The 14,079-nt window shown below is 42.6% G+C and overlaps 2 protein-coding genes across 3 annotated transcripts; one reads left to right on the plus strand and one right to left on the minus strand.

Moving 5' to 3' along the window:
- Positions 1–2,290: 2,290 nt before the first annotated feature.
- Positions 2,291–4,082, minus strand: LOC144718003 (ATP-dependent DNA helicase Pif1-like). The gene has a single exon (XM_078593861.1). The coding sequence runs from the start codon at positions 4,061–4,063 to the stop codon at positions 2,405–2,407; it is 1,659 nt and encodes a 552-aa protein (XP_078449987.1). The 5' UTR covers positions 4,064–4,082; the 3' UTR covers positions 2,291–2,404.
- A 1,996-nt stretch (positions 4,083–6,078) lies between these two features.
- Positions 6,079–14,018, plus strand: LOC144717670 (ADP-ribosyl cyclase/cyclic ADP-ribose hydrolase 2-like). Of its 2 annotated transcripts, XM_078593211.1 has the most exons (9): positions 6,079–6,454; positions 7,002–7,131; positions 7,236–7,353; positions 9,218–9,288; positions 9,959–10,023; positions 11,227–11,307; positions 12,632–12,721; positions 12,920–12,964; positions 13,788–14,018. In XM_078593211.1, the coding sequence occupies exons 1-9, from the start codon at positions 6,294–6,296 to the stop codon at positions 13,885–13,887; spliced, it is 861 nt and encodes a 286-aa protein (XP_078449337.1). In that variant the 5' UTR covers positions 6,079–6,293; the 3' UTR covers positions 13,888–14,018. The 2 variants fall into 2 exon arrangements, with proteins under 2 accessions (XP_078449337.1, XP_078449338.1); XM_078593212.1 differs by lacking the exon at positions 12,920–12,964 and having other exon boundaries at positions 6,094–6,454.
- The last annotated feature ends 61 nt before the right edge of the window (positions 14,019–14,079 follow it).

Below are 14,079 nucleotides of genomic sequence, written 5' to 3' on the forward strand. Positions count from 1 at the left end.
AAAACACAACTCTGATAATGTATGCACTGTCCTTGAAGTTGATTGGTCCACACCTGAGACAGCTTTCCTTAGAGCCTAGTCTCACATGCTGTTGGACCAATGCAAACATGACGCCTTGTAAAAAAAGGTATCAGTTTTGTTGCCAGATAAAAGGGTAAAAAAAAACAATTATCAAGATTTACGATGTTAAGTGAGGCAACAAGATTGTTCCAAAACGTTGCTCCTGTTATGGCAAAGGCGTTGTCACCTATTCCAATTCTTGTTCTTGGGATAGCTAAAAGGCAATTCGATTTCTTGGATTTGACAATGGGGTTAATGAATTAGCTTAGCATATGGCAGATTTGCCAAACACATTCCTGCGGAGGGAGCTGGTAAGAACGTTGGGTTGCTCGGTCAATGGCCAGGGTCAACGGCGGCGTGGTGTATTCCGCAAATATGCCCGACTGTGAGGGCGGGCACAAGCCGGCGTGAGTAGGTTTAATGTTGAGTTTTATAAGGGCACCACGGGGTGACCAGCCCCTCCCCACCCAGCCCCACCCCTCCCACCCCCCACCCAGCCCCACCCTCCCCACCCAGCCCCCCCCCACCCTCCCCACCCTCCCCTCTCCACCCAGCCCCACCCCTCCCATTTTTGGATGTACGACGGGCGGACGGACACAATAATCCCCTGTGGGCTGGTGTAACCAGGAGGTTCCTACCAGTGTAAGTATTTTATTTGCACTGCGGTACATCGCACACACAGGTAATACGGTTTAACGTCAGCTGACTTCATGTTCATCTTACACACTGTTTATAAACATGTAAATACTGTTCAATGTATGCCATCTACAGTACAGTATACCGCATAACTGGCTGAGCGCCATGTGGCCTTTAGCAGCATTCACCGTTCAATGTTGAACGATCAAAACCGTTGATTTGCGAACGCTGCAACAACAAGAGCCCTGGATCTCGTCCAAAGGTTTTTGTTCCTGTTAGTTTCAGGAAGTACAGTAAGCCCCAAGTGTGGGTCGACTGCAGCCAGACATTGCATTGTAGGCGCTCTGTGCTAACACACAAACACCCCGCACATCATTCTGTGCCACGTCAGTTGATAGAAGAGGGTTTTTACTGGTAGGAACGAAGTGGACCAGCCTACAACAGATTATATCGTCCGTCCGTCCATTTGTCCGTCCGTCCGTGTAGCAACATCGCCCCCTACTGCAAACACTTGGCATGACCCTACAAAAACCTTTAGACTCTGTGAGGCTTTCCTGGCTAAACAAGTGTAACATTCCCTTATAATTCCCTCAGATAGCTTTTAATTAAAACATTGAAATTAATGAGGCTTTCCTGGCTAAACACGTGTAACATTCCCTTATAATTCGCTGAGATAGCTTTTAATTAAACCTTAGAAATTAAATAAAAAAACTCACAGCGCCCTAAAGCCTACAGCTAGGCCTAAAGCCTAGAACTAGGCCTCAAAGTCTCCCTTCGTATCGTACCCCCGCGTGTGTGCAAGGGAGTTAATGTTTAACAATGTTACATTCCCTGATGCTTTTAAATAGAAACATTTAAATTTAAAGATTTTACATAAATAATAAAAACATTTAAATTAAAAATTAACTCACGGCGGCCTAAAGCCTACAGCTAGGCCTCAAGCCATGAACAACGCCTCAAACTCTCGCTTCGTATCGTTCCCCCGCGTGGGTGCAAGGGAGTTAATGTTTAACAATGTTACATTCCCGGATGCTTTTAAATAGAAACATTTAAATTTAAAGCTTTTACATAAATAATTAAAACAGGTAAATTAAAAATTTACTCATGGCGCCCTAAAGCTTACAGCTAGGCCTAAAGCCTAGACCTAGGCCTCAAACTCTCCCTTCGTATCGTACCCCCGCGTGTGTGAAAGGGAGTTAATGTTTAACAATGTTACATTCCCTGATGTTTTTTAATAGAAACATTTACATTTAAAGCTTTTACATTAAAAACAACTCCCTACCCCTCCTCATCGGCGGCTTTCCAGCCTAGAGCCAGGCCTGGGAATCTCTCCCCCGCTAGGGGTGTATTGGGCGGGGGTACAGCGGCAGGGGGCGGGGCTACGCGGGGCTGGGCGGGGCAACGGCAGCAGGGGGCGTGGGCACGAGGTGGAGGGCAGGGCTACGCGGGGTTGGGGCGGGGTTACGGCAGTAAGGGGCGGGGCAACGAGCTGGGGCCGGGGACACCGAGATGGGGCGGGGCCACGGGTGGCCGGGGCGGGGTTACGCGGGTGGAGGGCGGGGCCACGGTGTATATACCTGGTTGGTGGGGAGTTGAAAGTGGCTGGACACAATATACATGTTTTGGTGATTGTTTTATGTTTATTTTTGTGAGGTTATATGTATTTTAATGAGACGCTCAATCGACAATATTCAATAATGCAACTTATTCAAATATAGAATTCAAACATCTGGCGACACACGATATTCTTCGTGTACACTCCGTCTTCCTCCTCGTCGTCAGGTCCCTCAATAAGCGCCTTGATGTTGGATCTTGCCGTGACTCGCGATAGTGCCACGTACAGTTGGCCGTGCGAGAAGCATGGCGTTGGTAGATATAATGCCAGGTTGTGAACAGTTTGCCCTTGCGCCTTATTGATGGTCATCGCGAAGGCTGGGACAATGGGGAACTGCTTGCGCTGAAGTCGAAATGGGAAGTCCTTCGTGTCGTCGTCGCTGATGAAGAGGATCTGAGGGATCAACACCTCCTTACCGTTATGGGTTCCTGTCATGATAGTCGCGCGAATGACGTGTGGCTTCATTTCCACGATGCGAAGCCGTGTTCCGTTGCACAGGCCAGCGTCCGGGTTCAAGTTGCGCATCATCATCACTGCGATGCCTTTGTTGAGGATCAACTTGTGTGGCGGAACCCCATTGATGTTCACCGAGTTGAGGACATCTGTCTCAAAGAATGCTGACCCTGCTCTCTCGTCGTCCTCAACCGAATCTGTAGACAGGTACACTTGTGGAGCTTCTCTGAGGCGATCCGCGACAGCCTCATTCATTCGCTGCACAGCGGCGTTGGTCGGCGTCAGAATAGTGCGGTGAGCGAAGTAGTCGTTCGTTGCCACCGTAGGGTAATTCAATTCATCTGCACTGTACATGGCATCGACAATCCTCTTCATCCCGAGTGGAATGGGCAGATGATTGCCGTCCTCATCTCCGTCGATGTCTGGGTCATATTCAGGATTGTCGATCACCATGGCAGGTGGAATCTTCATGCAATCCGGACCGAGGTCTGGATCAACTTCATGCCTACCCTCTCCGACTTCCAAAAGAAATTCAGAAAAGGCAGCCAGTTCTGCGGCTGATTCTTGGTTCTCTGCGCACTGGACTTTCATGTTGACAGTCAGATGAACTTGCTTGAAGTGGGACCACAGGTCGGACGACTTGAAACACGCATCCACAGTATCAGCTGGTGTTTTTTTCTTCACAACTGGCAGAATCTGTCGAAAGTCACCGGACAGGACAACCACTTTGCCTCCAAACGGTTCATGCAGATTGTCCAAAATATCGTGAAGCGTGTGATCCACCGCTTCAAACGCAAACCGGTGCGTCATTGGGGCTTTATCCCAAACGATAAGACTTGCCTCCTTGATAAATGCTTTGAGCTTGGACTGTTTGCGAATGAAGCATGTGTATATGTTCGTCGGTTTCAAGGGGATCTTGAACGTGGAATGCGCGGTACGGCCGCCTGGAAGCTGCAGCGAGGCAATGCCGCTGGAAGCAACAGCAATCGCAATCTTGCCTTGAAGACGTATCTTCGCCGGCACATGTTTGAGCAGCGTGGACTTCCCCGTGCCGCCCGGACCATCGATGAAGAACAGCTTTTGATCGGGTTGACTGTCTTTGACTGAGCCAACAATTTCGTCGTAGATTTCTCTCTGGTTCGTGTTGAGTCTGTCAGCACGTTCTACGATGTCTTGTAGCTCGTTTCTATCATATCCTTCCAATTCGCGGCGGATGTGGTTGTTCTCAAGCAGCGAGTCCAAGACCAAGTGTGGGTACTCGGAAAGCTGCGGGAGGTTGTCAAAGTCCGACAGAGCCATCCCACCTGCCGTGAGGAACTCGTGGAGGCTGTGAAGGGTCTTGGACTTTACCATTTCTTTTATTTTCTTTGATGCTGCTAATCCTGCATTAATGCACGGGTATAAGTAGTACTAATCACATACCTGCATTTCCCATATACCCTCCCTTTGATGCTGCGAATCCTGCATAATGCACGGGCATAAGTAGTACTAATCACATACCTGCATTTCCCATAAATATGCTAAATTCCTCTTGATATGCAAATTCTTTTGTCAAGGCGCCCTTCCCCCCCCCCTTCCAACCCAGCTTATATATATGCTCCAAGCACGTGTGCTGTTTCATTCAGACGCTGTCGCCTCGACAGACCTGGTTTTCACGTGAGGACGGCTGCTTGCGTTGTGGCCAAAACGTCGTGAGAATTATTTTATTATGTTTTATTTTTATTATTTTATTACTTCCCTTCTACGTGACTTTACCGAAAGAACCAAGAAGATTTACCATTTCTTCTTTGTTGGTCAGCTGGCGGTACTGGTACTCATAATCGCGAGCCAATTCGTCGTAGAATTTATCCCAGAGAGCATTTGTATCTGCTGGCATGAAATACAGCAGAATCGTAGCGAAGAGTTGACGAAGCTGATACGGCATCTGAAAGAGCGAGGCTTCTTCCAGACACGCAACCCATTCGCGATCGCTCTCAAGGTAGCCTGTTCGCATGGCTGCTTCCAGCGGTTTGTTTTGTTTAATTTTATTCGTAACGCACCATCCATATGCGCTCCACCATCCACCATGCCCTTGCATCGCAAAGACACAGCTCCGGTGTGCGTCAGGGTGTGCGCCATCCACAGTGACATTGGTCAGCAATTGCACCGTTCCGATCGCACACAGGTTGGCCCCTGCATCCTCTGTCTGTATGTACACACACAGACAGATGCGCTATGGGGCCACCTATTTTTTTCTTATATTAAAATGTATTTTGTTGGTGTTTTTACGTTTACGTTTACGTATTCCCATTGTGGGTGTTTTACGCATGCATCAGATTTTTGGGTTCCTCACATATGGTATCAGAGGTGTGAGTCACTCCATTTCTCAATCGAACAATAACGGGGATCGTTTCAGTTATGACAGCTTGCAGATAGAAACATTGTATGATCGTATACTAATAATGACAGAATTTGTACCCCAGTTGAGGGCATCCCCCACCCGGCGCTTCTTACCGGTACTGTGAGACTTACAAATCCAGACCTGTCCTCCTCCTGAACCGTTCACAATACCCTGTGGTAGTACCATAATCATCTCAATAAAGCGATCACTTTGCAATGGCCATTTTGATCCCGGGAGTTACCCTGGTGGTGTCACACTGTACTCATTGTTTTAGCATGTCGCAAATTCCGATATGGCTTGTGCAACGGCCAGAGAGTGACAGCAGCGGGGGCTGGGCTGCAACCTTTTTAGACAGTTTATTACATTTCAAAGTGCATGGGATTGGCACTCCAAAACATCATAAATGTACAGTAACGCCAACTGCATCCGTGGCAAACATGATACGTGGACACATGCTGCATATTATACAACACATGCCCTTATACCAGCAGCAGCATGCACAACATGTCAATTACACAACCGAAGTAGACAGCAAGCTGTCCATGGAGACGTGATCAACGTCAATACATAATAATGGTAATAAGCCGGATAAACCAAAAAGTACCCATTGTACCCATCAAACAGTCAGCTGTGTTGCCCCATGGGGGTATTGACCCATGGGCGAAACTGTAGGGGGCGCTACGCAACTGGCCGTGGTCCCGGCAGGTGAAGCTGCCAGCTCAGTCCGCTAAGACTCACTGTATAGCGACCCCTGGCTACTCGTAAGGTAAAGTTGTTTGGGGACTCCACTAATCGCAGAACGCAGCACCCATTTTTTACATAAATATACGTAATATTAGCATAACTACCATTCGCACACTTGCATACACACCACACACAGCGCAGGGTCTGCGCCCACAGTGCACTGCACCACTGCGGCGCAGACCTTGCCAGACCTATGCTTTCGCTCTCTTCCGGCTGTTTTATTTTTATCGAATCAGAGTGAGCTGTCTGGGCGGGCCCGTAAATAAATAAATAAACGTCGACACGCACGCAGAAGACCAAACAAGCGTAGTTGTTTAAGAATTAAGATTCAATTGTTCGTTCCTACCAGCCCACCCCGCAGGGTCCTGTTTTTCCTTCTTGAATGTTCACAGTTCTCCAGTAAACATGTTGGCAATGGGCAGTTTTGTACTGTGGGGTCTGACGCTCGCGGTTGTGCCGTGGGGCTATGGATTTCCAGCAGAATTCGTACCAGGAACCACCCCGGGCCTGCGAAGCAAGGTGACTGGCAGATGCAGAGACTACGTGAAGAGCCATCCTGACCTTGGGTGAGTGGGTGGGTGGGTGTCGTTAACAACGCAGATGGTGGTGATGGTGATTACGGTGATAATGCTGAAGATGATGGTTATTGATGATAGCAATTTTTACAAGGCGTATTGTTTGGGATATCTTTGCCTTTGTTTATGATATCGCGTAATTGAGAGGCAATTTCCATTTATAACTTCTCTATTTTCAGATATAGTCGACTTATCAGTACTATAATATATTCTGAGATGTTTCCGTTTATGATATAAACAATAGTTAAGAACATTCAGCTGGTTTACATATGATGTCCATTTTTTATTTCCATGCTATTTTTAACCTGTGTAGAACTATAATTTAAAATGTAAAATATCAAAGAGTGCAAAAGAAAAAAATGCACCACTAAATGTGGTAACTGTGCAGCATTAGGTTGTCCTAAAAGGTGACTCGAAGGCTAATGTTGTGACTTTCATAACATTCTGAAGACAGGCCATAGTTAAAAATTTTGCAATGTTGTAAATCTCAGCACTGTCCAATATAAACTGTTTTAACAAAGCTATCTTTTTCCTTTAGGAATAAAGATTGTGAGAAGATTTGGGAAGCATTTTACAATGCATTAATGAACAAGGAAAATTGTAACATCTCTTCAGATAGTTACACGAATTTCATTAATTTGGCACATCATTCTGTGCCACAAGACAAGGTGATGTATTTAGACATTCTGAGTTACGTATTTACACGCCACAGCATGTTTTCGTATCCAGTATCTATGTGAAACGTGTTCATTCTATGACAATGTGTTTTCAGGCACTCTTTTGGAGTAAAAGAAAAGCGTGTAAGCACAGAGACCGGATCAGGTTTGAAGAAACGCTGATGGGTTATATATTAGATGACATGCACTGGTGCCCAACTAAAGATGGTAAAGGTATGAACGATGTGAAGATGCACACTGCCTTGGAATCGTGGTTTACAACCTTTTGCTAGTCGTGTACCCCCGAACGGATAGCCAATCGTCAGCATAGCTCTACCAGAACATTAGGTTTCTTTTTTTAACATGCCAGAATTGGTCGTATTGGCGGTACACCGGTGCAGCATAACACATCGGTCCTCGTAAAACAGTCTCACGAATGTCGCTGTTGTCCTTGAGTGAGCTGCAGCCTCACCATCAGAAGTCGCCTTAGATTGAGCAGCTGCTTTGCCATTCGAACGTGTGACAGACACCGTGAGTCAAAATGTTTTGATGCCACCATCTGCTAAGAAATTATTTCGGAAATTAATCGAGGAACCGTCTGACCAAGTCTTGGGCACGAGGAGTCAAATTTGCCTTTGGAACACAGAGCCAGCCAATCGTCATCAGGCTGGGTGCTGCTATACGGCAACAGACTGTGAATCTTCGTGTTTAGCTGCTATTAACATCCGTCTTTCGACTGCTTCGACATCACGAGAACTGATTTTGACGCACCACCCCACAACATTTTGTCACCGGGGTTGCGAATCGCGGGAAAATATATAAAATAAATAATGATGGCCAAAAATCTGATTTTTTTTTATTGCGAACTGGTGTACCACCAATACATTCATTTATTTGTTTACTTAGAAAGTTTTTCACGCTGCAAATAATACCATTGAAAATGTACTGCATATTCTATGGTTCTTTCGGTAAAGTCATGTAGATTGAAAACATTATAATAGAAAGAAAGTGATTAAAAATATCACGACGTTTTGATCGCAACACAAGCGGTCGTCATCAGGAACAGAAAATAATCACTTTATTTTTATTTTTTCTATCGACGGGACTTTACCGAAAGAACCATAACATATGAATTCCTGCAGTCACGAAAGTTTTAAGTCAACATTTTAATTACTGCATGTTTACACTAAATTAGCACCTGACATTCAGTTCTGAATTAATAACTTCAGAATAATTAACTAAACATTACAAAAAAATGTATTTTAAATGAATAGCACTTAAAATGTACTTTTGTAAAGTTTAATGTGAGTCAGCATCACTATGAAGCAGATGTGGAAGTCCAAAGTTACTGTTTGTGAAGTATTCATTTTATTCAAACAAATTTAAAGTTATACAAATGTGTACATTGACAAAACAATGCACTAGTACAGAATATTTGTATAACCAATGCATTCAAGTGCAACGGTTTGCCAAATTCCATGGAAGAGACAAGTACAAAATATAGTTTGAGAATTGAGAGTGAGCACACACAAAGGAGCACGACTTAATAATCGCACATGACCACTACCACTTGAATGATATATATCATTGCAACATACTTGAATGGAAATCCAGTGCTGTGTAGACAGATATTTACAATTAAATACTATTTTCATCAATGGTTATCTTTTGTCTTGTCTAACAGTATGTTATTTAATTTCAAATTAAATACAATTTCTCCTCACATCACAACGTTTATAGGTCTCGACAGCGAGATATAGACTCAGATTTGTGTCACGTAATGCATGGACCACACAAGACACCTCAAGCTAGTTCTAATCTAAGTGATTTAATATCGTAAAAATGTCAATATCTCAGAATAACACTTTAGCACTGCAACAATTACATAATGTTAAGTAAAACCTGCTTGTCTGACGCAAAAACACGTGACGTGATATCGGCAATATATTGGTGTCCAAGTTTGTATGAAGTGGAGGGTGCAAGATTCCAATATGTCCATCAGTGCAGTGGTTTATGAAAGGATGGAAGGTCTGATTTGGTGATACTATTAACTGTATATACTTTATAATATAATGGCGTTTGTGTTTTCACTTTTCAGCTTTGAATTATGTAACTTGCGACGGTTGTGAAGGTGTTGAGAAAAACTTCTGGAGGATTGCTTCAACATGGGTAATACATATTCACATAATTAGCATGCACTTTTTAAAAATTTGACAGGTGCATATTCATCTTGAGGCAATTATATTTGTTTTTTCAAAGTGGTGACAATACTCCACTGTCATTTCATGATTTTATTTCTCAATGCATTTGAATCTGTTGTTTAGACTTACTTTGAAATCCTCTCCCTTGATGGCCTAGATGTACAATGTTTACTGACTTGTATGGCCTGCAATTAGCTATGTCTGAAATGTAACTTGAAATAAAAAAGGGGAACAAATGCAAATTAGAGACATTGTGACTTGAGAAAAATAAGCAATATTGGCAGGACCCATCATAAAGGGATGATGGCTGATGCACAACACCGGTAAAGGAATCGCAGTCAAAGGAGAGAACTCTCTTGGCAAGATGATGACCACCGAGATTTAGCGATGAGGCTAGCTTGTGTAGGAGCGAGATGGATTGTTGCATCGCGAGATCACGTGGGCTTGCAAGGACCTTTTGGAGGCTTCCTTCCAGCAATGGATAGGAGGCGTGGCTGATGATGATGATGATTATGGAAAACAATCCCAACGTTATTTTTTTTGCTAATAAAAACTCATCTTGCCTGCTATTGGGCTTTCCGTTACAGTTGCTGCTGAGGAAATAATATTTCATTTGGTATGCGCGTATTCATTTTCAGTTTGCGAAATCCGCCACAGGTGTTGTGGGAGTGTTGCTTAATGGTGGAGCTTACCAGCCAGGAAGGTGAGTTTATACTTCATATAAATGAGCCAAAGAGACATTCCCGCTCCTGACAACAGCACAAATGCTGATATGGCTTGCTGTTGTTTTTTTAAAGAGCAGGTGATTGTGTACAAGTGGCACGTCTCAAATTTGTGTTTAATTACTGAGTTACAGTGTGAAATATTGTATTACGGTGTTGCTAGTGTGACACATGAGTGCATAAAGTGTTTCCATGTTGTTAAAACTGTAACAATACAATAATCAGTTTGTAATAAGGTTCAAATCATTGTTGTTTAATTTCTGATAATCTCATGATAAAAATGGTTAAAATGGTTATGTTTACCGCATATAGAACAATTATTAAACAGCCATGTCCAAATAATCAGGTTAGCCAATGCCTTGATTTATCATCCTTAATAACTAGCACTGCCCGCTCATTTGTGTGTGATACACGGCCAGGGTGGAGGGTGGGTGGGGGGTAGGCGTGACGTCAGTTCGATGCACTAATACCGCTCAACGCTGTGGGATGCGGGTGACATCATCGCCTTCCCGTGTGCCAGCCAGCAAAACTTTTTTTCTCATTATATGGCAGGAAGTTATTGAGTCACATTGTTGTGGCATCACTACAATTAACGTCACTTTCAATTGGCCTATATAACATTTCACGAAAGGATTGTGGATAACCATTACATTTTAACAATTCATTGCTTTTTGCAACTCAGCTTTGAGCGGTATATAATCTGAACTCACCCTGTGAGCTCCGTATCATAATGATTTAACTACACTTCTCATATGGGTTGCCAGCTGGAATGATTTGACATTTAATAATTTATCCGAAGCCATATATGTTGTGGTACACAGTAGTGACTAAAGAACCATCAACATTTCGTTTTACCATAATATCCAAAAAAGGCAATTCATTTTTCAACATGTGCCTAAACAATAGCGAGATACTTAACTAATCCTCAATCATCTAATACTGTAAAATTAAACAACTTGAACAGATGTGTTAAAATTATCTGTAAAGATAAATTAAATAAAACTTAAACGTACTCTGCATGTGCAAGTGCTTTTCACATGAAAAGCTATGATAGCTACTAAATGTAGTTATTCACTTGATAGACAACATTCGTTTCCACTGTTAATGTGTTGTATATGGATAAATTGCAAGAAGCATTACAATGATAATAAGTTAATGTTTAAAGTTTTGTGTTTTTGTTGCAGTATTTTTTATGACAACGAGGTTCCGATTTTTCAATCTCCACGTGTGACTCATATGGACATATGGGTTATCAATAACGAAAGGTATTTACTTAGTTACTTTTAATTACAATTCATATCGACCAATGCCTTGTATGTAAATTATATATTTATTGGGAGCAATCCTAAACAAAGTTAGTCTCAATAAAAGTTGTCTGTCCTACACATTTGTCCTACAAACTACAAATTTGTTCTACAAAATACAAGGACAAACTAATTGTAGTTTGTTTACGACCATTACTACTGCAGGCATCAACTACGAGTCTCTTCAGGGGTTAAAGAGTGGTAGTGTGTGGTGAAAGCTTGAAAGAAGACATTTTCACGAGCAGCTCAATGCTGGATTTCAAGCTGCTGTGAAAAGTTCTTAGATCCTATCAAAAGTTGACCAAAACAAGACAAAATAGTTTCAAAGAAAGCACCTTTCACAGGACACTAACTTTCACATGCACTACAATCATTGTACTGAGTTGCTAAACTCGTGGATGAAAACATTTTAAGAAAATAAAACTTCCCACCAAAATCAGGCTTGCTAGAGTGGGTATGGCGAGTGATCTATTGGTGCACCAACAAACTTAACAGCTGGTACGATGTTGCACAGTCGGAAACAATATTGACGACGATGACAATTATGATGATGAAAACTGAAAATTTTCCGTGAATAGAAGTCCCCCGGTAGTGGTCTACACGAGTGATAAATTCATACTGTCATCTGCATGAAAGTTGGAGTAAGAGTAAGATTGACGTTGGCAGCAAATACATCGTGTGTTCTTAGATGCTGTGACGATGCAATAGTTCGAACACTGGATTTGCAATACAGAGGTCAACGGTTAAATTCCATCTTCTGGTGTGGCAGTTGAAACAATAGGAGTTTCTTGAACCCCCCCCCCCACCGTCTCTGCCCACCCAGTAGTGTGTGGTGGGATAAAGTGTGGGTACTCCCACCTGTTCCAAGATGTTTGGCCAGTGTGGAAGAATACGCCGAAATACCCTCGAGAGTAGCTCTGTAAAGCTTCCTCTGGTGTTGGTTCTTCCGCCAGTGGCATGACCTAGAAATGTTAACCTGCGCCTTTGTGTGCTTGCTGTAGATATTATCCAATTAAAATTTGACTGAAAGTGGTTCTGTCACTCATAATATAATCCATGCACAGGAATTGATAAGAGAAATTATCTATAAGTTGAAAATGTATCTTACTGTCTTCTTTGTGTGGGTAGCGGGGCTCATAGGATTTTTTTCTGTTTGCACCGGCCCCTATTGTTGTAAATAATTTTTGGTGTTTGTGTGAAAAAAACACAACATTGGTAACCGTGTTTTAACCAGTATCCTAATCTAATGTGTGAACAATAAAGGCCTGGATGTTGTGTTCTGTAGTAATGAAGAGACATGCGACTCTGGAACTCAACGTGATTTGATTGATCATTTAAATCTAAAGGGTATAGGATCCACTTGCTATTCTAACAAGTAAGTGACTCCTCTTTATGCTCTGAATACACGGCCTACGCGGAGGGTGGGGGGGGATGCGTGACGCTGCCGCATGCGGGTGACATCACAGATGTGACGTCACCGCTCACTTGCCGTGCAAAATATATCCATTATTGCGCCCCCCCCGCCCCCCAAAATACAAAAGTATTTTTTTTTTACTTTTTGCATTGTGTACAGTCTGGAAGCTACCCACATGCCAAATTTTAAGTTTGTTGCATGTCGGTAAGTATGCTATACATTTCGAACAGATACACATTCACAAATTTTCTTTTTTATATATATAGATAAATACATCCACCAACCCCTACCTCCAGCACTGTAGAGGCAGGGGTTGATGGATCATACATATATCATGGAATGTCCTTCCTGTGGGTGTGAAGGCATTGTGTGTGATTGCGTAGGTGGTGAACACGATATCGACACGGTCAGAGAAACACATTTGGGCTCTTGACAGATAAATAAACAGCACTCCGTACTCATGGCGACATATGCATTTGTATTTTTCTGGATATCGTTGAAAACTGTTTAAGCTCTGTTTTGCTTTGGAGATCAGTACATTTTGAAAACTGTTATCTACTTTGGTGTTCAATTTGTCACCAATTACAAAAAAACTACTCTGCCTCACTAGAAATGTCCCCGAATGTGACAGATGATCGAAAAACAAGATTTTGGATTCATTTTAAAGTATCATGGCATAGGAAATGACATCACCTTGTTTACGTAGGAAAACCACCATGCACATGGAGCAATGAGATCAATTCATGTACAGGAGTGAGATGGATTGGGGCATTGCAACAGCATGAAGGGTGATGGAAAAAGTGAGACCATGCTTAATGAAGACATTGGAGTCTCACGTCCATCTATTAGAGCAGAACCTGAAGCGTGTTTTCCTTCATAATGCATGAATGCCACTTATTGTTTACATAGTTAAAGAAAAGCATGAATATTAGATTACGCTTATAAATATTCCAGTCGATACGTTTGATATTGGTTGTTAATTTTGTGCAATGAATAATGAAAAATGCTTTTTTTCTCTCCATTCCAGGACATCGCCTAACACAGAGTGCGTGTACTTCCCTAATGCACACGACTGTGAAATTACCTGCTCTGTATCAGGCTCGCTTATCTTTTCAACAACCTTATGACAGTTACCTAAATGAGTGTGGTGCTATTCATCTGTTATTCATAGAACACTTTGTGTAGGAGACATTTGTTAATTTTGTCTTGCATTCTGTATTTGTGTGGCTTTCTTTATTATATAATTATGTTACATTTATTTTTTGTTTGTTTATTTTTGCTTTTCAAACAGTGTCACGTCATGTCCAATACATAATTGT

The sequence above is a fragment of the Lampetra planeri genome, chromosome 4 (genome assembly GCF_965212315.1).
Source record: "Lampetra planeri chromosome 4, kcLamPlan1.2.h2, whole genome shotgun sequence".
Taxonomy (NCBI): Eukaryota; Metazoa; Chordata; class Hyperoartia; order Petromyzontiformes; family Petromyzontidae; genus Lampetra; species Lampetra planeri.

What these genes read in the sequence shown, in the direction of transcription:
- LOC144718003 (XM_078593861.1), bottom strand. Translation starts at nt 4,063, where the DNA reads ATGGCTCTGTCGGACTTTGACAACCTCCCGCAGCTTTCCGAGTACCCA.
- LOC144717670 (XM_078593211.1), top strand. Translation starts at nt 6,294, where the DNA reads ATGTTGGCAATGGGCAGTTTTGTACTGTGGGGTCTGACGCTCGCGGTT. An exon ending in CCCAACTAAAGATGGTAAAG is followed by an intron (nt 7,354 to 9,217) that starts GTATGAACGATG and finishes TTCACTTTTCAG; the next exon opens with CTTTGAATTATGTAACTTGC. An exon ending in GGAGGATTGCTTCAACATGG is followed by an intron (nt 9,289 to 9,958) that starts GTAATACATATT and finishes ATTCATTTTCAG; the next exon opens with TTTGCGAAATCCGCCACAGG.